Source organism: Homarus americanus, unplaced genomic scaffold, assembly GCF_018991925.1.
Source record: "Homarus americanus isolate GMGI-L3 unplaced genomic scaffold, GMGI_Hamer_2.0 scaffold31037, whole genome shotgun sequence".
Classification (NCBI taxonomy): domain Eukaryota; kingdom Metazoa; phylum Arthropoda; class Malacostraca; order Decapoda; family Nephropidae; genus Homarus; species Homarus americanus.
The window spans coordinates 4101276-4128519 of record NW_024722227.1 but is presented as its reverse complement, the minus strand read 5'-3'; the positions used below and the strand labels follow the sequence as shown (position 1 = coordinate 4128519).

Genomic DNA, 27244 nt, shown 5'->3' with positions numbered 1-27244 from the left:
ACGGGTGACGACTCCGTCTCGGGACACGAGATCTGTGGGAGAAGTAGAGGGAGAAGGAGGGTTGTGGATAAGAGAAGGTTGAACAGGCGAGGAATGTAGTGCTTCTCTCGCGGCAGGTGCAAAGTCCTCAGGGGTGCCGGGTGGGGTGTCTGGGTCCATAGGTCCGGATGCAGGATCCTCATCAGGAGCAGGGTCCACGTCAGGAGCAGGGTCCGTATCAGGAGCAGTAGGTACCTGAGGATGAAAAGAGGGTATGCAGAAATGTTGTGGGTGAGGTGGTGCTACAAGTGGCAATTGTGGGCAGGTTTGTTGGGGGTAATGCTGGGCTGGGGTTCCATCGAGTAAGGTGGCCGGCTACACTCGATCGATGCTGACGGTGTCGTGTCTGCTATTGCGGATGATCGTCAGGAACTTCGCTGACCGTGCAAAAACTGGGAAGGGTCCGTCGTAGGCACGTTGAAGCGGGTTGCGGTGAGCATCGCGCCTGACGAAGACATACTCGGCGTTGAGTAGTGCAGGAGGGATGTGTTCAGGGCAATGGGAAGGCTGGCGTGGGGTAGGGCAGTAGCTTTGAACGCAGAAACTGCTTGTAGTGTTTGCAGTAGGTCGTGACGGGCAGCAGGAGTGAAGTGGTCGAGGTCAGGAGTAGGTGAGAAGTCCCAGGGGAGGCGAAAGGGTTCGCCTAGAGTGAGATCCGCTGGGCTGCAGTAAGAGAAAACGCCATCGCCGAGTTTCCCTTCTCACCTCCTAGTGCGATCCAACATCACGTTAACCCCACAATGGTGACCCCGGAGTGACTCGAACACCCAGATCAGAAGGCTGCTGGGTGTTCGAGTCACTCCGGGGTCACCATTGTGGGAATAACGTGATGTTGGATCGCACTAGGAGGTGAGAAGGGACACTCAGCTATGGCGTTTTCTATATAATATATATATTATATACAGTGCAGTACTAGGGAGTTGCTGTGTGGTGAGGAGCTTGATGAGAGGAGAGGAGGTCTTGTCTGTTTGAGAGCGCTCAGTAGAATGCCTTTCGGCGGCGGCGGAGTCATTAGTTATGAGGTGAAAGAAGATTATTAGGGGTTGAAGAAAAAGTGATGAAACTGAAATACAGTAGGCGTAGAAAGAATCTGGGCTCAACCAGATCGCTTCATCTTTCCTATTGATGTTTTATCTTTGTTCTGCTCCCTTGGGTCGACATACCTTTGTATTAATATTGGTTTATTTATATAGTGCTGCTTATTATTTTTTGTGAGCTTATATACACGTCCACTGGAAGTAACCGCTGGTGGCCGACCCCCGCGAGTCTAGACGGCTAGGCTTATCAGCGAAACTTCGTTGCAGGATTGGCTGATCAGCGACTAACGGCAGTATCAATTGCATAGAATATATTTTATATTTATTTACCATTAACTTTTATGCCTTCATTGTTACTTATAACCTTTCTCATGAAGAATTTTGAATATATTAAACAATGTTGGAGAAAGAAACAGCCATGTCCTACGACCTTGAGAACAAATTTATATTTTGCGCGCTGTATGTTTCTTAACTCTCTTTTTTTTCAATTAGGAGACTAATTTCATTCATAAATAAATTACAATACTGATACTTATAAAGCTTAAAGGTATCACGCAGTCTTGTTTTTGAAAATGTTAACGGTAAATCTTCCATTTTCGTGTGACGTGATACAAAATTTTTTCAGATGGAAATTGTGTCTCAGGCCCTAGGGATGCACAAGAAGTACAGTGCATACATGACTACTGCTGTGATGTGGATCTTCATGCTGATGGCTGTAAGAGGTACAGTACATACAGTACAATACATAAAATTTGTAGCATGTAAAGTCTCTAAAGTTTGTTTATTGATAACTCGTTGGTGTGAATAAGTGTAAACCCAAATTGAAGTGTCTAATTTTAGCATATTTTATATATTTACCAAAGGAGCCGAGGCCATGGCCTACTTTCCATATCCAACAGATTTGCATTCTGTGCATTAAACGTTTTAACTGAAAACCCAGAAGAAAACAATTATCAGTCCTGTTTCATTTTCACAAGGCAGTGTTGTTACTCCGCCGACGGAGTACTAATATCAAACCTTCCTGTGATTTAAGATGCTGTTACTTTTGGCCCTCAAATTTCCAGCACATAACCTAACATTAACCAGTGACTCGGCCAGTTTTGAAGTTCATCCACGGTAGAACATTAAAAGAAAAAAAAGTGAACATCGCGGAATATTGTGTGAAAACTGAAGACTAAACACAGTTGGCTGGCAAATCTTCGATGGATCCCAAACCCAAGAATGCCCAACAGATGCTCATTTCTGTAAGGTATTGATGAGTATGATATACATATCTGTGTATGTGTGTTAAACTAAGGTAGGGTGTCTTAATATTTTCTTTTTATTTCATTCTTCCCATTAGTTGATTTATTTTTACACCATTTTGTTTTTTGTTTTTGATTGTTTTATCCCGAGTCTCATTCGCGTTAAGCAACCAACCCTACCAAATCCAACTCATATTAGTTACTCATTTATTGTAAATAATTTACAAGGGGGAAAAGTTGCGGAGCTATACGCCCTGTGGCAATCGGGATAACGTGCGAAACGACACGATACCCTGTGACACGTGAGCGAAGACCAGTGGGCATGAGTAAAAGCAGAGAGACTAGAGAGAAAGGTTGGTGGTCGCAGTTTGGCTGGGATAGCTCGCCCTCTCACATCCTCACCATCTCCCCTCCCAAACCACTACCGTGTCTAATGTAAGTAACGTTTTATTCTCCATTTAAAACACCCGTAGTCGGGATTTTATAATGGTGGGCTTAGTAAAAGGGACATTACTCTCCTCCCCATCTTCTCCACACCTGTTCCGTCGGCAAAAAAGTATCACAACATCAACCCGCCCCCCCCGTCAAAACGTTCTATTTGGATTCTCGTTGTAACACTGACGATTTAATTATTGAGTTCTGTTTAGCTGAAAGAAAATTATGCAAATCATTATTGAAAATACAACAAATATAACAATGGTAACAATCACAGGATAATTTTTTTGATAAAAGGCTCCCAGACTTGGGAGATTTTATTTGGTAGTGTAGGTTGTGGGATGCTTTGGCTTAACAAAAAATTCATTGTGGTTTCTCTGTATGACAATAAATAGAACACACAGTTGTAATAAACTGGTATAACACTTAAGACTTCAGAGTATCCGATTGTATACTTAGCCACTGTGACCAATTATGTTCCAGATAGTTCTCAGTTAAAACAGACAAAACCCTGCTATATTTTCTGTTTCATATGATCGTGAAACATAACTATCCTTAGAATGTAATATATGAAAGGACCATTACACCGTTGTACATACTACTGTGCATCGTTATGTGCAACAGGTTACTTGTTCAGTTTTCCTCGTTTATGCTTATATGTAGTAGGATCGTATGGGTTCATGGGTTGGGAAGTATAGGTATGAGAGAGAACAAAGATTAATTGACTTTTTGTAAGGAAAGCAAAGTGATAATTACTAATACATGGTTTCAGCATCACCTTAAGCAACTCATTCCTTATACTTGGAAATCAGGGCATCATCCCAGGATGATATAAACAATATTGTCGCGGGTAAATAGATGCAAAATAGATTTAGAAACTCAGTAACCTAAACTATGTCCTACCCAAGGGTACACGACGGTCAGACTTCACCCACGGAGATGTGAATTACAGGAAAGCGCTTGGTATTTTTTTCGCTATGTATTTATATCTACATGGATCGCGTGCACCTACAATGATTTATATATTACATTCATTGTGTCAAATCAGGCAGTCTGTAAAATACCCGTAAAAATGTTTCGTTTCATGTTGTTTAAGTTTATATATATATATATATATATATATATATATATATATATATATATATATATATATATATATATATATATATATATATATATATATTTGGAAACGTGGACAAGATCAATCTCGATAAAACCACGCAGGAAAAGGGAAACAATGGGTCACCTTAGCTTTCGTTTGTGTTATGTATTGTTTGTAGGTTTCTTTTATATATATATATATATATATATATATATATATATATATATATATATATATATATATATATATATATATATATGTTAGTATAATATGAAAATAACACTACTTACAGAACATGTTGAATTTTAGATTTTATCGAAATTATTGTACGGCAATTAAAAATTTACAACTTTTATGTATGCTGAAACCTATAGAGGATTAGAGTTGTTATTTAATTAGCATTTGGCCAAAAACCCACCCACAGGCTACCAACATATCACAAGGTATGCTTAGCGTCTCACATAGTTACTCAAACCATTTCTTTATAACAGTCTTAAAGATGTTATAATGTTTTTTTTGTTTTTTTGCTGACTACAGTCGTGTTAATCTGCTGAGTTCAGTTAGTAATTGTGACCTAAATCTGAACGCTAACACAGCCTAGCTACACATAACATTTTGTTTCATAGTAGGGCATATAATCCTTCAAGGTGGGTTCGACTTGTCTTTGAACCCCACTTGGATACGGACCCATAGAATGAACTTCGCTAGTTTTTCCCCAGCGAGTATGCCTGGGAGTTAAATCCGTTATAAGGAAGGAGCTGAGGGGAGCATATTGACGTTTACTTATCCGTCCTGGCCATGTCTTCAGGATTAATGCATTGTAGGTATCTTTGGATTACCTAATTGGATCTTCAAACTGTTTAATTTTTCATTGACACACCAACTCTTTTTTTTGTCATAAACGACATTTAATCGCAATGATTTTTATTTTTTTGTTACCGTTATCATATATTTGGAATCATATTTAAGCTTTTTGATACCCAAACTTAGATATTTTATGTTATTCACACAGTAATGGATATTCTAAACTGTGAATTCCAAAGAGGAAATTTCCATATTGTGATACTATACATTCCCACACGACTGTAAAATTACCCTGAACAAATGAATGTACGCTAATAAGCTCGACAAATTTAACTTGACTCGAAGTCTGAGGTGGGGGGAGCTGGTGGTAGAGCGGTACCGTTCTTGCCTCGCAAGCAAGATGTCACGTGTTCGATTCCCGGGCCGGTGGAAGTTGTTTGGACACTCTTCCTAGTCCCCTTGGTCCCTGTTCACCAAGCAGCAAAGTAGGTACCTGCTGTAAGTCGAAAGCTGCGAATTCGTGTTCAGGGACAAGTTGTTGGAACTTCCAATAACTTGCTTAGACATAAACCATTGACTCTTCAGGCTTCTACGCCCTTAACTCATGAGACATAAGGCAAGCATGAACTTAGCATGCTTCCCTGTTGGGCGCTGTAAACGCTTCTGCGCTTCACCTTACACAAGGATGTAGGGGGGGTGCCCAATAAATTAAAAAAAAAAAAAAAAGAAGTCTGAGGTGTTATTCACATATTAAGGTGAGACAGCAGGACTGACTCTCACCAGCTAACCAGCACAGCCTCGGTACCTTGTTTATTTTATACGATTCCTTTATGACTGTTTATGGGTTGTCTCAAGCAAACACTGGGAATTTAACTCCACACTTCTCAAGATTTTACACTAAAAAGAGCGGTATTTGTTTACCCCACAGTAAACATTATAGATAGATGTTAGTGTTGCTTTGGGTCTGTCACTAACTGGTGTGTGATAAACAAATTCTGACTCCAGAAAGTCAGTAGGATCAAGAAGCCAGTAAGACCACGAACAAATAAGGAGGTTGACACAGTGTGTGTGTGGCGGGAATACACACATGACCCACATGTGTGGATCAACGTGATGAGATTACATGAGATTACCTTGTACTGTCTTAACCCACATGGTGGTGCATGATTTATGAGGCGACAGACGATGTTTGTGTGGATGTCACTAGGGCACATGCATGAGGGGAGGTGGGGGTGGTTAAGGTACATTGTTTTCCTGGGGCGCGGAAAACTGAAGGGTCCGATAGACAAAGTCTCTGATACTGTAGTGGATTTATTGTCTGAATTTGGTAGAGAGTAGGGCAGATGCTTGATGAGTGTCGGCTGGGGACTGAACTAGGTATACTTGGGCTAGATACGGATATCGAAATCTCCCAGAACGGATTAATGATGCAGCGCCTATGGCTAGCAGCAATGAGTTGTGGTTGTGACACAATGAACTAACCCCCTACCCCATCCATTTGTTTAAGCCAAATCTAAAAACTAAGTCTGGAGCGCACAACCCCAAGGCCCCCTTAGTGTGCTATCAATGTTTCAGGTCTCTAGGATTCATGGTCTTGGAGTTGTGGGGCTTACTGGCTGACACATAGGCTCTTTTATTGTTGTAGATCTGCACTAGTAATGTAATTGTTAACACTTGTCAAATAATCAACAGGAAATCAAGTTCGGAGGATCGGCGAACGAAAGATTAAATTAATCCTTGGTTAGTTTTTATTGGTTAAGAAACTTGCAGAAACCAGCTTAACAGTTTTTCAGAGATTTATTGCAGTGATACGTGAACATAAATTTACATTAATAGTACAGTAATAAGCAGTGCAATACAATACTGTGATCAGTACATGTAACTTGTCTAAGGTATTTTATTAGAGGAACCATGAGGTGGAGTCTGACAGTGCTGGCCGTGATGGTGACGACGGGATGTACTGGCCTGGAGTTGCTGGTGTATCCTTCGGACGTGTTGCGAATTCCTGAGGACACCTTACACAACCTCACACTCTCTCTCACCTTCAACACTACCCAAGCCTTCGACGCCGCCCTCAACAGGTCGGGGTCGGTGCTGGTGGTGCGGGTGGTGCCGGACGAGGAGTGGAAACTGAAGATCGTGAATACGCCGGTGCAGTTCACGGCGCAGGAGGTGACGGAGGCGGCTTGCAAAACCGTAATGGTTAGCGGCTACTACTGGGGCCACACCAGACTGAGCTTCTACCTCACCGTCAACCACGTCGACGACCAGTTCTTGCCTGGCGTCCTCTTGCGTGATGACGTAGTGGTGAGTGTCCTTACATACACCAGGTGTGATAGTCTACTCCAACACCAGGTGTGGTAGTCTACTCTAACACCAGGTGTGGATGTCACTACACCAGGTGTGGTAGTCTACTACAACACCAGGTGAGGTAGTCTACACCAACACCAGGTGAGGTAGACTACCCTGGTGTTTAATAAGAACGAAATGTGAAGAAACTTTGCAGGTAGGTATTGTGGTCACAACCAAGGTCAATACTGTATACGCCAGGTCGGTCAGACGGAAGTCCCAAATACTGTACGCTCGCTCTGTGCATTGTCACGTGAGCCTGTCCCTCTCCCAGTGAGCCGCCACACTTAAGAACATAAGAATGGAGGAAACTGCAGCGGTCCTATTGGCCCAAACTAGGCAGCCCCGTTTACACCCAACCCCAATCGCTCATATATCTGTCCAACCTATATTTGAAGCTACTTAGCATGTTCGAGTTAATGATAATGTTTGGTAACTTGTTCCACTCATCCACTACTCTATTTCCAAACCAATGTTTACCTATCTCGCGCCTAAATCTAAATTTCTCTACTTTAAAACCATTGTTACGAGTTCGCTCCTGGTTGGATAGTTTGATTACATTTGATATATCAACTTTGTTTAGTCTTGACTTACATTTATACACCTCAGTCATATCGCCCCCCACTCTACGTTTCTCAAGCGAGTGCAAATTAAGATGCTTTAACCTGTCTCTGTACTCAAGGTTCCTAATGCCCGGGATTAGTCTTATCATCCTTCTCTGAATGCTTTCTAGGGATTCTATAATTATCCATTATGTAGTACGGTGACCAGAACTGAACCGTGTAATCCAAGTGGTCTCGCTAGTCTTGTAACTAACACTCCTTTGTATGAATCCAAGTACTTTGTTAGGTTTGTCTCGCGTAAATACCTATTGTTGACTTGGTTTAAGATTCCAATTAATCTTTACTCCTTAATCTTTCTCAGTCGGATTTCTCGATAACAACGTTGTTTATCCGATATCTGGTTTCTTTGTTTACATCTCCAAGACTAAGTACTTTACATTTGTCCACATTAAATTTCATCTGCCATTTTTCAGACTATTCGAAAAATTTGTTTAGATCTTCCTGTAGTTTTGCGGAGTCCTCGTCAGATTTAATTACACGCCCTGTTTAAGTGTCGTCGGCAAATTTACTTATGTTGCTGTCTACGCCTATATCCATGTCGTTTATGTATATAATAAATAGTAATGGTCCAAGTACTGAGCCTTTGGGTACTCCACTAGTGACATTACCCTATGCTTCTTCGCTGTTTCCTGTCCTGTAACCACGCCAAATCTATTTTAGAATATCTCCTCCAATTCCATTAGCCTCCACTTTTCGTGTTAGTCTTTCGTGGGGAACTCTGTTTATAGTTACTTTTATTTCACTGGTTATTTCTTAAGATTGCAGGTGTTGGTGTTGCAGGTGGTGGTGGACCGCAGTGCCAAGTTGCTGGACTCTTTCTTCATTATGGGCGTGACTTTGTTCCTCATCTGTAACACTGTCAACATGGGATGCCAGCTCGATCTGAAACTCATCTGGCAGGTGCTCAGGAAGCCGGTGGGGCCCGTTTGTGGCTTCCTCTCACAGTTCGCCTTCATGCCCGGGGTAGGTGAGGCACCAGTGACCGGCTGCCTGCACACAACTTCACTCACTATTTCCATGTTTCAGGTATTTTGTACAGTGATTGGTAACGAACATCCTCCAATTTTTCTATGGGTCATTAGATACAGGAGGAACACTATGTGGGAGACCAGAAGCAAGGTGGAGGGAAGTACTGGGTGACGTCACACTCACACTCTTCTGAGGGGGGGGGGGGTCCTGGCAGTTAGGTTGTGTTTAAAAATCTATCAAGTCCCCACCCTGAAACCGATACATAAGATCTGACGTTATATATCAAAGTATTGAATCATGATTCATATATTTATACAGTTTGTGTTGAAATGAGTCGTCCTAAATAATGCAGGTATCAGTATATCAAATATCAGGTTTCATAAATTAGAAATATGACTAACGATACACCCTACATTAGGAGCTCGGGGTGTTGAGATTGAGTGTTTTAAATCTTGCTGGCCATAGCTAGCAGAGGACAGCAGTAGTAGATGTCTTATTGAAGTGGATAATGACCTTAACTAATATCTTGTGCCCGGGGAATAAACACAGTCATTCTATTGGAGTTATATATGTAAATAGCTATCATTGTAATACGTACTACTTAAAACGTGGTTAGTGAAGGAAAAAAGTCAATTAAAATCAGTTCCCGATCAAGAGTTACAACAGTAGCATCTGAGGATATCATACATATTGCATAAGTTTATTTTGACTTGGAGTGCGAGTACACGTGTACAACGTAACCTTTGTATGACGTAAGAACCGGTACTAATAAAGATGTACAGTAGCTAAAACAACTATCTGTGCATACTTTGTGGGAAACATTATGAGACCATGGACAATAAATTTTGGTACATGAGGGCTGTCACTACTCACGTAAAATTTCGGAGCATATCGACCCCCACCTGCACAGATAGTTGTAGCTGTCTACTGTACCTACTACACACTGCTGACGTGACTTTGTAGAGTGTTTTGAGCACAATAAACCCGGAGTAGTACTGTTCAGTAGTCTTGCGGCTCGTGTCAGAAAACTTGATGCCTGATGATGGCGAGAGCAAGTTAGTACCGGGCACTCTATTATAATATGTATATGGTATGCCGTAGTGGTTCAATTTGTGTAACAGACTGGATTATTCCTGTTACACCAGATGGTTTACACACACACACACACACACAAACACGGACACGGATGAACCAATCTACTATAACCATGTTCAGATTCGAGCTCCTCACCCCTTAAGGGCAAGACAGTGGTACACTCGCAGTTACTCACGTCACTAAGGGTGGCAACACACATTCACTGGCCTGGATTCAAACATTTACTGACACATGCTGGTGAATTTCACGTCTGAATAAATATTAATCTGGACGGTGTCTTGGTATCGTTTTATTCAGGAATGACTGGGGGCGTTGCTGCTGGGGAGACCAGGCGACTTTAATAAAAAAATAAATAAATACCGTTTGATAATATAAAAATATGATGAAGTATAGTACCGGGTTTATAGTATGACATCGTAAACACACTTATAAATGATAATAGTGTTAATGATAATGATTAAGGACGATAGTGATGTTTTTTTTCCCCAGGAAGGCCGTTAATATTGTTATCACGTTCTAGTTTTTGTTTCGCTATAATTATGGCATCATGGATCAGGTTGTGAGTTGAAGCATTTTGCGTACTGTCGTGTAAAACAATGACGTTATTGGGCTAAATCGACGTCATAGTATAGTTACTTCATGATTTTTGACGTCACGAGTTACAGGATGCTACTATATATAATATATTACGTTATCTGCTGTAACTCTTGACATTAAAGGCATTATCCACCTCAATTATTGAAAGCAATAGGGCGATGCACTCTCCAAAGTTCGTAAGATGAATTTTTCCTGGTAAATAAAGATGTAAAAATACACCTAAGTGGTTAACTTAAAAGCACAAATACGATAACCAAAAACAGGGTTAAAATTACACTGAGACTCTACCTTAACTATAAATATAAATACTTTCACTTAACACCTGTTAGGAGACAATAATAACGTATCGGAAGGAAGTGGTATCAATTATGGTCAGGTAAGTGCTGTATATGGCAAATAAAATGAAAAATAAATTACGGAACACGTGAGAGAATGAAACGAAAGAAGCAGTTGCCTCAAAGAAGCAATAATACACAGGATAAAAAATACGATGATAAATTTTCTCACTATTAATGAAATATTCAATATTTACAGTTATGCATTTTGTGATCTATAGTCTGTTCACTCGAGCTCTGTAAGTGAAGGTTAGTGTCATTTTATAGCAAGGTAGCTGATAGGCTGTCGGACGGACACGCGAAGTCACTATAGAGTTGTTAACGCTCATAGGAGCGTTATTGGTTTGTGCTGGATAATAAGACCCTTGTCGTTGACGCGATGAGTGTAATTCGGTCAAAACCTGTTAAAGAACAATTCACATATAACAAAGGCTGATACATCAGGACACAGTTTGTATAATATGATCAATATACAGTACATGAATACACTTATTAAAGTTATTTAGAGTTCTTAGAGGATTTAATAGTTCACAATCATACTCACGTTTTGGGGTCTAGGGTTTGACCAACGAGAACAAATATAATATCCACCTGGTAGCTGTTGTCTCTACAGTAGAAGGCGATAGACTGTCCGCCACAGCTGCTACCAGTGTGGCCGACGCGCCCATTTAAACACCTCAGTAAAATTCGTCGTACTGCTAATGAATATGATGTATTTCCTTCTTTGTGTACGAACCTCTGTCCTGCATGGCAGTGAACAGTGGCATTACCCACATGAATCTGACCTATATATAGTGTCAATGAATATGATGCATCTCTTTGTGTACGAACCTCTGTCCTGCATGGCAGTGAACAGTGACATTACCCACATGAATCTGACCTCTATACATGTATAGCTGTTAATGAATATGATGTATTGCTTTGTGTATGAACCTCTGTCCTGCGTGGCAGTGAGAAGTGATACCACCCTCAGTGTCAAGACCTGACTGAATTACTCAGAATAGGCAAACTGTACTACAAGCTTTGTCAATAAATTTGTTAAACTAACTAAACGTTAACACTGTCTCTCCTCTCACCCTCTCTCTCTCTCTCTCGTCTAGTTTATCTTACTGTGGCTATCCCTCTCTCTCTCTCTTCTAGTTTATCTTACTGTGGCGGTAACAATAGCTATTTAGTATTTAAGCTTTGGTATTTATTTTCTGATATCTTAAGGGACGATAACATTATGTGTTGATCTATGATACTTTCCGCAGTTGGGGAAAAATTAACATGAAACGTACTGTGTGACGTCACGCTGCAAGGGCGTTTCCATTGCTAAACTTGTTCATCGTCTTCGTGTTCCCGCTATGATATTTTTATTACAAGAGCGTTTCACATGCTAATTTTTGCTTCTCCAAGTGCGAAATTTGTCAGAGATCAACACAAAAGTTACAATCCCTTAAAATATCAGAACTGTAGTGACTCCGTTCGCTACAAACTGACCCTAGGCCTGTTGCAAAGTTTGAGTGAACAGACTATAATGATATACAGCAAATATTTTTTCACATCCCACTCTACAGTAGTTCATACTAATTTGCAAATATTGAACACTAAGCACGTGTTTTGTTTCCTTTTACCAGTTTTCGTACTTCTTTCATATCCCACTCTAGTTTATTATTAATTAGTAAATGTTTTTGTTTTACCAGTTTTCTTATTTAATTGGATGGTTGATCTTTGAGGACCCGTTGCAACGTCTCGGCTTGTTCACGCTGGGGTGTTGTCCTGGCGGTATCCTGAGTAACTTCATCACCTTGCTGTTCAGTGGTGACCTTAACCTCTCTGTCACCATGACCTTCATCTCAACGTTATCTGCCATGGGTATGTCGGTGTGTTCCTTAAGTGGCAGTCATTGGTAGGTTTACTTGTCCCCAGTGACAGATATGGGTAGGTTGTGTCAGCATTGAAAGTCATGGTAAGAGTAATATTAGCATGCTAACAGATAGGGGTAAGATAAACACACTTCATATTGTTAGACATGGGTAAAATTCAATATTGATTTCAGGTTTGCACCATTGCAGCGCGGGCTTAGTTTACACCCTGGCAAAGGAGAAGCGCTTACAGCCTTTGTCAAATACTAACAGACACATGTGGATCAGCTCTTGGGTCTTGTAATCAGTTACTTATTAAATTTCTGGTTTCCCCAGCTAGCAGATAACTAACACACACCACCAACACTAACATTTTCAGCAAAAGGTTATAAATGCTCATTCCTCCAGACGACTTGATTATTTAACTTGGCCAATCTTGCTTCTTGAATTTGATTAGTTCTGTTCTGGGGAGTTACAGGTATGATGGATATGTAGTGTTGTATGTGTGATGATAATGTTGGCGATATGGTGCCTACGGGGTGTTGCAGGAATGATGCCGCTCTGGATGTATACACTGGGTACCTCACTCACGAGCGAGAACAATTACATGAAAGTTCCCTTCGCTAACCTGGCCATCTCCCTTGTCTCCCTCACTGTACCCACTGGCATAGGCATGTTCATTAAGTAAGTTGCTCTTAATTTTTTTCCATTTTCTCTTCTAGTTAAAAACAGACATTTAGTTAATATTAATAATTAAAATAACTGTACAATAACTCGATATGTAATGATAAAAGATTCATAATTTGTGAACATAATACTATTACTTAGACGTTGAGTATGTGGCCATGTAAGAGTTCATGTAATGTGTTTGGGTTACAGGTACAAGCGGCCCCGGTGGGCAGAGATCTCCAACCGTCTGATCAAACCCATCACTGTGCTTATCCTCGTGTTATTTGGGGCGGTGAGTTACCTCTACCATCTCTACCATCTTCCCCCTCCTCTCTTGCCCATTACTGATAGCCACAACTGTATCACAACAACCACTATTAGTATTCAGGATCACTCCCCTATTTCTCTTGTGGTAAACATACTGAGTTAAAGATGAGATATGCATTTTTAGTTTACAACATGTTGCATGGAACATTAACTCTCAGAGAGAAGTAATTTCTAGACCTCAATAAATAATTACTGTAAATATTTTGTGAACTATCACAAGAGGTCTTTTACCAGTGCAGTATTTCCTGTCTTCCTGTTACAAAGAAGTATAAAGATAAGCCACCATATCAATAATATATATTATTTTTGCTTCATGACAGTATTTGTTCAGTTTTGTATCATCTTATCTTAAATGATATCTTTTTTTTTCTTTTACAATTATTTCATGATTCCTTTCATTATGTCAGCTTGAATATTCGGTCAACAGATTGGAGCATACAGTTCCTACAAGGCATTTTTAATGATGAATGGTGCAATGCTGTTGGCTGGATTGATAATAACTGTTGCAGGCTATGCCTTCGGTGCCATCATGAGCAAACTTTGCTGCCTCAAACGTGACAAGATCATCGCCATTAGCATTGAGACAGCATTTCAAAATGCAGGTGTTTGCTTCATTGTTCTCAAACTGTCTTTACCAACCCCTGAGAGGTGAGTTTTTGTCCACAATGTAACCCTGATACTTGTTAAACTGAGATCTATGTTTGTAAACTATCACACAGACACCTCTTAGACACTCATGCTGTTTCATAGATCACAATATTCTTAGAAACAAACATATGTGTGAAAGGAATTAGTGCCAAACATACAGGACTGTACCTGTCACCAAACAACTCTTTGTGTAAATGTTAAATAATGTGACACACCAAAGGAAGTGAAAGGACTGAAGTTATGAATTTTAGGTGAGGGTCCTTTCTTTTGCGACAGTTAGTAGTTTAGAATTTAATCCTAATTATCCTGTTAATCAAAACACCTTTAACCATTTACATGGGTGTATTTTATGGGAAATGGTATGCAGTGATGTTTTAATACAAAACAGGGAGGTACTACCGCCTGGAAAGATATTGAAAGCATAATGTGTTGTCTAATGGTAGACCCTGCTGCCATATGGCATCACAAAAATTGTGACCAAGTCCCAGGTTGCTGATCTGACTTTCTGCCTCATTTATACAAAATTTCAAGGTCTCAATTGTTTCTTTTACTATTGACAACACGACATATATTTATCGTTTCTCGCTATAATGATCTTTTTGGGGGGCATTTATTTATAGTCCCTTATTATTATTATTATTATTAGTAGTAGTAGTAGTAGTATATATATATTTTTATTTTTTATTTTTTATTATTATTGTTATTATTATTATTTTATTTTATTTATTTTTTTTATTATATACCTTCGCCCCCAGGCCCTGATGTGGGTCATTGACCTGTGCCCGGGTGGGCTAATCCCCTTAAAAAAGAAAAGAAAAAAGACTTAATCACTAATAGAAACTTACTTATCTCCGCAGTGACTTGGCTGCTCTCCCTGCCCTCGCACAGATCTTCCTGACCGCAGTGCCAGTCATGCTAAGTTACGGAGTATATGAAATAGCCAGACACTACTGTGGATGCTGCCCCACCCATGACACAAATCAACCAACAAACTTGACGCCTGATTCTAAAGATCCTACAGAATTTGTTGAGACATCGATATCCCTACTGAGTGGAGACAAGCACTGACAAAGAGGTTACCGAGAAAGTAGTGTTTGCAGAAGATCGCTTGTTTTAAATGTTGATATACTGTAGTTATTTCAAAGCCGAATTTACAAGATTTATGACCCTATGGTACCTGTAAAAGTATTATCACCCTGAGTTTATTTGGAACATTCCTACTAATTTTCGTTATAAATGAACGTAAAAAAAGGTAACTTCTAGAATGTAAGCTTGCAGTCAAAATTTAATATAAAACGGATTCCTCTGGTGGTCTAGTCCCATTGGAAAAGAAAAATATACTTGTCCCAAAATATAATTACTGATGGGAAATACAAGTCACTTGACCTAACAGTAACAGTGACTGAATTATGGCGTCAGAAAATATATGCCGAGGTATAACAGAAGGGGGTAATGTGGAGCTCCTGTAGCTCTACACTGTATGTCATAACCTAGGGTGGTAGTTGTCGGTATAAACAATATACAGTAATACAAAGTTTGGTGTAAATGCACCTAACGACGACCCTCACTCGTCTGTTACTAACACGTTAGAATATATTATCACAGTACTTTAATAGGAGTACAGTATTATAATATGTTAAGGGCATAACTTATACTGCACTTATTTATTAATGCTTTATTGTCCATTGCCTAGTGTAGTGAACTATCCGTTTTGTCTATCTCTGTTGTTGTGATAGCTTTTCCTTTTTATTTATATTAATGCACAAATATATCTATTATAATTAAGTGGGTTGCCTGTTGTGTATACTTCCTTTCATTTTCAAGAGAGTAAACACTGCTATATACTATAAATATTGGACCATCTGTACAGCTTATATCAATCAAAATAGAACACCAATACCCCAAATACTGTGTATCGTCCTTGACTTAACTCAGGATCATGTTCAGGTACATTCAAGAGGCCGTCCATGCCCAGTACAGTTACTGTACTGTACTTGTCAACAGTGTATAACAAAATAACTAATCGCCCGGTCTCCTAGTAATCTGACATGTTCCGACTTTCCCCTCTCATTAACTAAAGTCTTCTGAAACTTGTACACAAAATTTCAAATATTTGCTATAAAAACATTTACAAGTGAAAGTGTTTGCTTCCTTTCTTGTGAATACTGAGGAAAGGAATTTGCTTAACGACTCTGCCTATTCCTGATCCGAGTCTGTGTAACTACCATCTTCAAACCTCTGATCCGATACGCCTACTCGCGTTTTTAATTTCGATTTTGCGTAACGGTAGAAAGCCTTTGGGTTTGACTTGACTTCGCTTGCAATTCGCCTTTGGAATTCCTTTTCAGCCCTTTTACACTCTGACTTTTCATTGTTCCTGGACCTGTCCTACATCCTCCAGGAGCGCACCACAGCTGCCATTGAACGGAATGCACAGCACGTAGGACAACATCCGCCGCCGCCGCCCTGGTATATGCTTAAACCTTGTCAGTTCCATCCCCAAAATGGCCATATTCAAGAACAGTTATGGGGTGTACGACGCCATTTACATTGACCTTGCCCTGATCTTTTTTCAGCAATATCGCCTCTAACACATGGAACTGCACTTTTCGAAGCTTTGGAGGAGTCTCGAATCAAGTTTCCTGGTGGGAATTATTAGCTAGTACCTGTCGTATTCAAAATATCGAATCTTCGAGATCTCTCCAGAGCTTAGAAAAGGTGGTATTCCTGAAACAAGAACAGGGCAAGAAGGTCATCGTAAATGGCGTCGTACACCCCCTAACTGTTCTTGCATACGACCCCTAATGATGTCACTGATGCTCCAAGAGGTGGACTTCATAATGATGTAGTATCAAAAATAAATATCTTGAGAATAATATTTTAATTTTGCTCATATCAAGCGTTTGCAAATAATTCTTCGTGGTTTTGATTAATTGCATTATAAACTCATGAAGACCGACTATTTCCAGCATGGTCGCAACTTAATTGACTCACGTGCACTCTGAGCATATCGGGAATTTGCCATAACAATATTCATGTAACATTACTAACATTGGTAATAATTATGCTTCTGTTTTCATCTGTTATTTGCTTGATGGATTGATACTTCAACCCTTCGTATAATAAATATGCAATATATATCAAATTACACTATTTCATCGTAAAATATAGATTAAGATAAAATGTAGCATTTCTGTAACAGTTTTATATAATTTTTGATATGTTGTGTATTTAACATCCACACACAAGGTTTAATAGTTCAACACTAGCAGTGCAAACTCACGCGGGACTTAGTTTGACCTTGTGGCCCAGTCACAACAAGACGACGTCTCCATGCGTTGATGAAAAGAGCATCGTCTACACTGAATGAGTTATAAACAGAAACATAATGCTGGCTGGGCATTTTTCTTATTTGCCTACTGGCCACCCACCAGCGGTGGCCATGCCGAGGGAAGGCCAGTGGCATGTGTAGGATCCCTCCATTGTTCCTGATAATTTTGTCAAGGGTTGTTTTGAAGCCTCGTACTGTTCTCGATTCCACAGCTTGGGCTGGTAGACCGTTCCAGAGGTCTACTACCCTCTGTGTGAAAAAGTATTTACTTATATTCGTTCTGTATGATAACTTGGCGACCTTATAGTTAGTTATGCTCTCTTTTTTTTTCTTTTTTTTTTCTTTCAAGGATTAGCCCACCCGGGCACAGGCCACTGACCTACATCGGGGCCTGGGGGGCGAAAATGTAATACTAATAATAAACAATAATAATAATGATTCATAGTAAATAAAATTTATAATAAAAAATAAAATAATAATAATAACTCTAGTAGTAGTAGTAATAATAATAAAGAACCATAATACAAAAAATACAAAAATAAATAAAAAGTGAGAAACGATATACTGCATGTACTGTATGTTGTGTTGTCAATAGTAAGAGAAACAATTGAGACCTTGCAATTGTGTGTAAATGAGACAGAAAGTCAGATCAGTAACCCGCTGCCATATGGCAGCAGGGTCTACCATTAGACAATACATTATGCTTCCAATACCTCCCTGCTTGGTAGCTACCTGCTACCTACTGTACATCACAAAGAAGTGTCCCGGGCTTACGTTTTCCATCCCTTTCAGGATTTTGAATGTTTCAATGAGATCTGCCTTATTGTACCTTGTCTGAAGGGTTGTTAGTCCTAAGTCCCTCAGTCTACTTGAATTATCGAGATGACACAGTTCCGGAATCATCTTAGTCGCTCTGTGTTGCACCTTTTTTTTTGGAGGGGGGGGGGTGGTGTTAGATCTTTCTGGAGGGAGGGTTTCCATGCGTATATACAGTAATCCAGACAGGGTGCACTTGAGATTTGTACAGTTGAAAGGGCATTTTCACATCTTTGCAGTCAAAGATCCTCTTTATAATTCCCAAATCTCGATTTGCTTTCCTCACTGCTGCCCCCACAACGTCAAAATCTCCTTATCGATAGTATCCAGGAAAATCTTAGTAATATAATAGTTGTGATTAATGTTGTTATGTTCTACGTGTAGGATCACGCATTTCGTAATGTTAAAGAGCATTTGCCAGTCTCGAGACCATTTGAACAGTTCATTCAGGTCATTCTGCATTTTTTTTTATTGGGCACCCCCCTACATCCTTGTGTAAGGTGAAGCGCAGAAGCGTTTACAGCGCCCAACAGGGAAGCATGCTAAGTTCATGCTTGCCTTTGTCATTCTGCATTGCTGTGACATCGTCTTGACTTGCTACTTTCCCAAATATATTAGGGTTGTCCACAAACTTGGCAGTGTGGCTTGATATATTTTCATCTATGTCATTTTTGGAGATCACAAACAAGGTTTTTCTGCTGCACTTTTCCTACCCTCTTTGCATACTGAGATGACGTTGGCTAATTTCCGGTCCCAAGGATTTCTTTGGGGTGCAAATCCCGTTTGCCACCTCATTTATCACCTTAGTCTGTGCTCCGTTCACTCCTGGAGCTTTGAATTCTTTCAAACTGGTTACTTTCTTTTTGATGATATCGTCTGTAATTGCTATCTCTCTTAATTAATTTTCCATCCCTGAGTTATACATTGTCTTAGGTACTGGTATGTTATCCATTGTGTGAATACTGATGCGAACTATTGATTTTGACTGAACACGAAGTACTGTACATGAATTCGTCACACGAGTCAGGAAAGATGAGCCGCTTATTCTGTTTTATCCCAGTTATATATGATTTTTAAGAATCTAACCAAAATATATCTCCCAAAGTTAACCAGATGTGTGACAGACCGGAAGAAATTTGTCTTTAGGGCAACACGGACACGAAGGGAAGGAGAGATTGTGGAAGGCGAGCGGGACGAGGGCAGGGTGACCTGAGCTGAGGAAGGGGAGGCTCCTCTATCTCCCAGTACATGTGTACCTCCACACGGCATGTGAACGTAGGCTAGTGTGTGTGTGTGTATTGCTTAACATAATAGTAGGGGAAGTAGCACATGACACCAGCGATACCTACAGATTTATAATCGATACTGAATCCAATACTTGTGTTTTATAAGAAAGAATACTGTAATAGTATTTTTTTTATAGCAGGAATATCTGGGTATGTTGTAGAGCTGTTAATTATAACTAGAAGACATGCAGGAGGGTAGCTCCACTGTCGCTAGATACTAAGAATAAAAGATGAGCGGGTGAGAGACGTTCAAATGTAGGACGTATACGTGTATAGATGGCAAACACTGGATAGAGCAGCCGCCCGAACGGCTAGTAAGCTGATAGGAGGTGAAATTAAAAAAAAAAGGAAGCGGAGTTCAATCTGAGTTCAAACAAGCGCGAGATAAACTGAACCACACCAGAACACTGACTGTTAGAGTAACGAGGAAAAGGGGGGGATTTTTTTTGGCCAGTGAAAATTAAAGAGGAATAAGATGCTCTTACCAATTTCAAGAGAAACCAATCCAAGTAAATGTGTAATTTTATTTAATATATTATTCAAGGACTAAATATTTCAGATAATAGAAACAAGAATGGAAAATAAAGCCAAGTTCAATGTTGTATTGGCTCCAAAGGAGAGTGAGTATAGTTCAAGGCCTACCAGAACCTCCCCCCCCTCCCCGTCTATTTAACTGCTATTATTTTTGGTTGGTACCTATATCTTCCAAAAACCATCTGATATACACGCGATATCTGGTTGCAGATACCCGATAATGGGAAGCAAAGATGGCCACCAAGCGTCGTCCGTGAAATTTATGAAAAATGTAACTTTTGGTCCAATTGGCCTACGAACATCTTTATGGGGCTGATTTCCACTAATTTGGGAATGGGAAATTAACTGGTGACATTACTTTTGCATTTTGTTGGCATCTTCGTGCCCAAACACCCTAATTAGTAATAAAGAAGGCTAAAAAAAATACAACTCAAACATCCATGTTGTTTCACCTCCCGTCACAGTCATTTCACCATTCATGCATTGCTTGCGATATTAATCATATTTCATTGCAAATACCTGAGAACAGAAATGAATGATAGCCAATTTGCACCTAAAAGGCTAATATAAGACTCACTCAGGGTTAATTAAAGGCTAGAAGTCCTACTATTGTTGCTAAAATGTCCATAAATACCACATATTCAAAACAGAGTTGAGTAACAAGACAAACTCCATCGATAAAGTCGGGTAAATAGGAATGTTAATAGTCCATCTCACAATAAGCGTCTTCAAAATTGCATGTTGGAGGCTCTTCATCATTGTCATCTGCAGCAGAAGGGTTGGTGACCATCAGTTCCGTCAGATCTGTTGGTATGATCTCACTGTGGGTCCACTGGAACCGGAGTGAGCCTCGCTCAATGACCCAGCCATGATTTAGTGGAGACTGCAGTTATGGATAAGCAACAAGTGCTCCTCCGTGCCTTCTATGGCAAGCTTCTCCTGCAATATCAACCCATGTGTACTATGTGTAGTGTCTCGTCCAGATGGTGTCTCTTCAGTGAGGTCGAAATTGTTAAAACAAATAGACCAACAAATTGTTGAGTGTTACTATGCTTGGGGGAAGAGGACCACTATGCTCTATCACACTTAGATAAACAGCAGACATTATTTCCAGCACTTTTGTATAGGAGACACAGTGCCCAAACCGGTTGAGAAGAGTGATAACATCTGCTTGCCCTGTCAGATGCCACAGAGACACATCAAGCATACTATGCTTGCAGGTCATCCAGTGTCCATTAGTGATTGCATACATTGTGTCATGTGATAGTGAGGTTGCCACTCTCTGCTTCTGGTCTGACAACTGTTTCTCTTCAGACAGAAGGGACTGCATAAAGTGCAACAAATGTTGGGGCGGAGAAGTTTGGTCACGTAAGGTGTGACCAGGAGGTGGTGGCCAAGGCAGCTCAAATGACTTTGCATGGTCTAGCACTTCTCTCCTCAAAATGAGTGCTGGTTCTTCAAGGATCCTTGAGTTTGAGGCAGCAGCTTCGAATGCAGCCTCTACTGCCTTACCTTGTGCAATGTTGGACGAATACACCAATTCACTGCGGTAGTTTGGTTACCAGAATTCAATAGAGCGACAAAAATGGTTGAATAACTTTGCCTCGAATTTACATGTTTTGTAATTTGGATTGTAAAACTGTGAATGGTGATTTTGCAGGTACCGAAGATATCTCTCGTAACATTGTGATTCGTTCGACACTATATCCTTGGATGATCTGCTTCTCGACATGCTCACATATATGCTGGATTGCAGCTTCATAAGCAACTAATGCTTCTTTGGCATGAGCCTCCACACCAGTTTGTGTAGATGTGGAGCCTCTCTTCGGGGTAAGTATGCTTCATCGCAAGATTTGTGATATTTTGCTTCCTTTGCTACGAGATCCAGGTCAAGCAGACACAGGATTTTATGGTCGTGTGTTATTTGAGCTTTCTCCTTTATATCAGATTCTCGACTTCTAGATGTCAGCTTCATCAATGGATCATATATCTGATTATGTTTCTTGACCCTTTTTGAGCATATAAAGCGTTGATCTTGGGGCAGAAGAGTTGTAGTTGGGGAGACAGGATTACATTTCCGCCTTTTCCATGGACTTTGGACTTCACCATCCACCTCTACTTCATCATGCTAACGTTTTGTAATTCTATAAGTAGTCGTGAATCAAATATAAAATTTTCGGTGATAACCATGTTGGTGATGGACAATGGCATCTGGAAGAGCTTCACACAGTTCATTGCACATTTCAGGGTCAGTTTTTCCACTTAGTTGACAGATTCTTGCAGTTTTTATTATTGATCTAAAGATTTCTTGGCTATTGGGATTGATCTTCTCCTTCGATGTTGGTGTAAGCATATGATGCAGTCAAGTGTATTCTTCTTAAGTTCTTTTTGAGTTTCATTGGCTTCTCGTCCGCCATTTTCACATCTTACTGAAAGACAAAAAAAGGTAAATGATTTGGTAAAAAATTTGCTAGTTTTAGACTTTCCGGCGACCATTTTGGATTTCTGGGCATGATGATGGCAGCAAAATGCAAAAGTAATGTCACCAGCGAATTTCTCATCCCCTAATTAGTGAAAATTAATCCCTTAAAGATGTTTGTAGGCCAAATGGATCAAAAGTTAAATTGTTCCTAAATTTCACGGACGACGCTTGGTGGCCATCTTTGCTTCCCATTATCGGGTACCCGCAACCAGATATCGCGTGTATATCAGATGGTTTTTGGAAGATATAGGTACCAACAAACCAAAAATCATAGCAGCAGTTAAATAGACGGGGGGGGGGGGCCTTTTCGGTATCTGGCCACCGGTCTAGTATGGTTAGTGATAGGATATTGTTGTGATCTGTGAAGAACGAGGCACTAAAATATTTATGAAGACGAAGTAAACTAGTAGCCTAAACTCTTGGCTCCTGGAGGGCTCCCTAAGCAGAATAAGTGTTAAATTTGTCTTGCAATTGACAGATGGTTACTGGTACATTTTTCAGAATTGGTAGATGTTACCAGTATGTGAAGACTGTGAATTCAAAGTTGAGAATTATGCTTTAACTTTGTGCAGGTAGCGAGGCTGAGGAGGGGTGGTAGTTATGGAGACTGGTGTTGTCTACACGAATCTGTACAGTTTTGGCAGTAATGGAAGGAAACTGAACGACAGATTAAAGGAACTAAACCTTGGTGCACTCAGCACTGATATGAAAGGTGGACTGTGATCGTGTAAAGCTGCTCAACACCGTTTGTGTTGAGCACAAAGAAAACAAATGTAAACTATAAAGGTTATATAATAACATGCAGTAAAATCCCAATACCAGGATTTGGCGAATCTTTTTGAGACATGTGAATCGGTGTCGGAATGATTAGTTTAATGAAGAAACTGATGTAAAAAACAAATAAAGGTGAGCTTTTGTCAGTACAACCTGGACGATGATATTATCACTAATGGTTGACGACAACTTGGTGGAGCAAGACAACTGTAGCAACATAAAGCTTCTCATTACCGGCATGCGGGAAAAAAAAGAGACATTCAGTAGGATTCATATTCTAGGTTGAAGGTGGTGGTTTTGAGGTGAGGGAGGTAGTGGTTGTAAGGTGAAGGAGGTGGTTGCTTAGTAGAGCGATGGGTGGGGGGGGTGGCGTGCTGGTGGTAGAGTGGTACCACTCTTGCCTTCACGAGCGAGATGTCACGGGTTCGATTCCCGGGCCAGTGGAGGTTGTTTGGACTTACTTCCTAGCCCCCATTAGTCCCTTTTCACCTAGCAGTAAAGTAGGTATGTGGTGTAAACCGAAAGTTGCGAATTCGTATTCAGGGAGTTGTTGGAGCTTTCAATAACTTGATGACATAAACCATTGACTCTTTGGCTTCTATGCCCTTGTCTCTTCAGGCTTCTACGCCCTTAACTCATGAGACATAAAGGCAAGCATGAACTTAGCATGCTTCCCTGTTGGGCACTGTAAACGCTTCTGCGCTTCACCTTACATAAGGATGTAGGGGGGTGCCCAATAAAAAAAAAAGTAGAGGCGGTGGTTGTATGGTTAGTACTGCTGTATGGATAGTGATGCTTTATGAATAAACTTTGGTTTACAGCATTGGATTACTTTTCACTTTTAAATATTTATATTAACCCAATAAGTATGATAAAAAAGGTGACAATGAAGATGATACGTGTATTTACCAAGTTGTGGCGAGTGATGTCAGGAAGTCTAAGGTGTGTTCTCATAAATACTGGAAGCAAGGTTAAGGTACGCCGGAAAGCCAGTGCCCATGTCAATATTAGTAATGGAGGAGAACCTCGCACTATTAGTGTTGAGAGGATGGCGGGCATCAGCTCAGTGAAGGAGTGTGTCCCTTGGGCCTTGGTGACCATTAACCCCCCTGATACTGAACACCCGGCGGTAAAGTACTATGTCCAATAAATGAAAAGTTTCATTCAAATAAATTTCGTCAATTGACATTTTCTGCAGCACCAGACAGAATACTCCATCCCGGAATGTCTCGAGAGCAGGACGACAAGATCTTAAACTTAAGGGGAAAGGGTAACTCACAATGAAAGTTGAAGAGTCGTTTCGGCTAAATAACGACAGTAACTACAAATTATCCTGTGACAATGATTTCAGTCTATTATTCAACACAAGAAAGAATCTTTAATTATCTGAAACATTTAGTTTTGCAAGGTAATATAAGATCGAAAGATAATTCGCGTCAGACGTCATTCAACATACGCCCGGCAGCGGTGCGTGACCGTAAGGTTGAGAGTGGAGTACAGTGCACAGTGGTCAGCCCTGGCCTCCCGAGCCCCTGCCCCACCTCAGTGTTGTCATGCCCAGCAAGTAGTGAGGATCATGACTCGCCCGCGTGTGAACAGGACTTCTCCTAGCTTCTTGCTAGAACTTACAGTGCTGTTGTGCTCTGTGTGTAGCTGTCTTGGACAGTTGTATCAATTTCCATTCAATGAGATCCAACACGGACAACTAGATGTTGTTGAACCGATAGAACCAGAAGTTAGAGGACGGAGTTCCCGCTGCTACGATGACAGAGGCAATGCACAGGTAGGTGAAGGCTGGTTAACATTTTTGAATGTATATTTTATAGTGGTGAGTGCGAGGTGAGGCCCACTTTGTTGTGGTACAACACTACACAACAAGCGCACGGGTGAGTCACGTTTGTACTCATGACAGCTCCATATTCCCCACTAAACCCAAATCTTAGCTTGGTGTGTGGCGGCATCGTTTAGTATTGGTGTGGGTGAATGGTTATAGTTGGAGAAGTGTGCGTTATGCTGGGCTTACACCTGAGTGCGTTATGCTGGGGTGAGGCCTGAGTTCGTTTTGCTGGGGTGAGGCCTGAGTGCGTTTTGCTGGGGTGAGGCCTGAGTGCGTTATGCTGGGGTGAGGCCTGAGTGCGTTTTGCTGGGGTAAGGCCTGAGTGCGTTATGCTGGGGGTGAGGCCTGAGTGCGTTACGCTGGGGGCGACGCCTGAGTGCGTTACGCTGGGGGCAACGCCTGGGTGCGTTACGCTGGGGGCGACGCCTGCGTGCGTTACGCTGGGGCGACGCCTGCGTGCGTTACGCTGGGGGGCGACGCCTGCGTGCGTTACGCTGGGGGGCAACGCCTGGGCGCGTTACGCTGGGGGGCGACGCCTGAGCGCGTTACGTTGGGGGGCGACGCTTGAGCGCGTTACGCTGGGGGGCGACGCCTGGACGCGTTACGTTGGGGGGACCCTGGTTGTGATATTAAGGTTTAGTGTTCCAGATGTAAGCAACTGTCGAACATATGTTAAAGTTTTAGTATAGATTGTTGATGTTATGACGATACCGATGATATATCACAGAATTGGGTTAAGCTTGTATGAGTAACGTTAGACGTGTTTCCTTAAGTTTTGGTCGATATATACTGGAAGTAGTTGTGAGATGCACTTGATGGTATAGATCCGTTGTGAAAGTTTATCTCCATCTCATTTATTTCTTGGCATCCTTCTGAAAAGTAATGTGCGAGTATATCCACTAGCGTAGCTAGGGGGGGGCGGGGGCGGTCCGCCCCGGGCGGCACTTTTGGGGGGCGGCACTTTTGGGTCTGCTCATCACCCATATCTGCAGCTACTGGAGACGTTAATCCATCCCTTTGTATCGGCGGCAAGTTAATCCTTCTCGTGTCTGACCTAACACCTGACCCACATCATCACGGCCACGTCATGAGCTACACCCTTGCTATGCGACCCCCGCCACACACACAACCTGTAACCTGTTGAGGATTAAGGAAACAACTTCAAACAAGTACGCCAGTGAGCTCATGTGGTGTGGGTCAGGTGTTAGGTCAGACACGACGAGGATTAACTTATAAAGTTTAAGTATGTTTGGTGTGTATTTAAAGCATACTATATTTGAGTATGTGAAAGTACAGTAATATTATAATGGTACACAAACTATTTAATGTATATATATATATATATATATATATATATATATATATATATATATATATATATATATATATATATATATATAAGAGTGAGTCACTGTGCAATATGTATTTTTGTGGGGGCACGGGGGCAAATTCAAGGGCCGCCCCGGGCGGCACACACTCTAGCTACGCCACTGAGTATATCTTATAAAAGTTGAAGTGTATTTGTGGTGGTGGTGGCACACAGCAACAGATGATGATGACCCAAGTGTTGTTAGGTTTAAGTTTGATGTGTTTTTAACGGCTTCTTGAACAAAGTTTAAAAAAAAATCGGTAACATGGTTCAGAGCAGCTTTCTTTTGGTATTTTTAAGGTGCTAATTTCAAATCGGGCAATAAAAATCCTCTGGTATGTACAGTTTATTTGCTATAAATAAATTACAAATTACAAATACAAAAACAAAAATAAAATTTTTCCTGATATTCCCGCTACCATTTTCAACGTCATCACACTAAAATTCAATAGAGAATGAAAACAATCATGAGAAGACACAATAAGTATTAAATTGGCCACTGTTTGGGCATTTGTTATTTTATTTCGTCCTTTTACGCGTTGTATTGTCCTCCGATTGTAAAAACCAGCAATAGTCCCCCGTCATGGCAGGATCCCATCTACCCTGGTACCTTTCCTCCATTCGTCTAATGTCCTGATGAAATCGCTCTCCCTGTTCATCTCTAACCGTCCCCAGATTCTCAGGAAAAGGTCCAA

The 27244-nt window shown here is 40.8% G+C and overlaps 2 protein-coding genes across 7 annotated transcripts in view; both read left to right on the top strand.

The window, feature by feature from the left end:
* The first annotated feature begins 2503 nt into the window (after positions 1-2503).
* On the top strand, positions 2504-16256 carry LOC121862313 (ileal sodium/bile acid cotransporter-like). 6 transcript variants are annotated; one of them, XM_042360471.1, is made up of 8 exons: positions 2504-2755; positions 6566-6968; positions 8399-8659; positions 12348-12486; positions 13025-13160; positions 13356-13437; positions 13900-14120; positions 14978-16256. In XM_042360471.1, the coding sequence occupies exons 1-8, from the start codon at positions 2643-2645 to the stop codon at positions 15186-15188; spliced, it is 1566 nt and encodes a 521-aa protein (XP_042216405.1). In that variant the 5' UTR covers positions 2504-2642; the 3' UTR covers positions 15189-16256. The 6 variants fall into 6 exon arrangements, with proteins under 6 accessions (XP_042216405.1, XP_042216403.1, XP_042216408.1 ...); XM_042360469.1 differs by having other exon boundaries at positions 12315-12486; XM_042360474.1 differs by having other exon boundaries at positions 2506-2755; positions 6743-6968; positions 12315-12486.
* Positions 16257-24869: 8613 nt separating this feature from the next.
* Positions 24870-27244, top strand: part of LOC121862312 (laminin subunit gamma-1-like) — a 114647-nt gene continuing 112272 nt past the window's right edge. Inside the window, 1 exon segment of the mRNA XM_042360468.1 lies at positions 24870-25126. Coding sequence (XP_042216402.1) covers positions 24920-25126 — 207 coding nt within the window. The 5' untranslated portion in view covers positions 24870-24919.

Coding starts and splice junctions, on each gene's coding strand:
- LOC121862313 (XM_042360469.1), top strand. CDS start 2,643: ATGAGTAAAAGCAGAGAGACTAGAGAGAAAGGTTGGTGGTCGCAGTTT. Junction 6,969..8,398: donor TCTTGCGTGATGACGTAGTG/GTGAGTGTCCTT, acceptor TTAAGATTGCAG/GTGTTGGTGTTGCAGGTGGT. Junction 12,487..13,024: donor CTCAACGTTATCTGCCATGG/GTATGTCGGTGT, acceptor GGGGTGTTGCAG/GAATGATGCCGCTCTGGATG.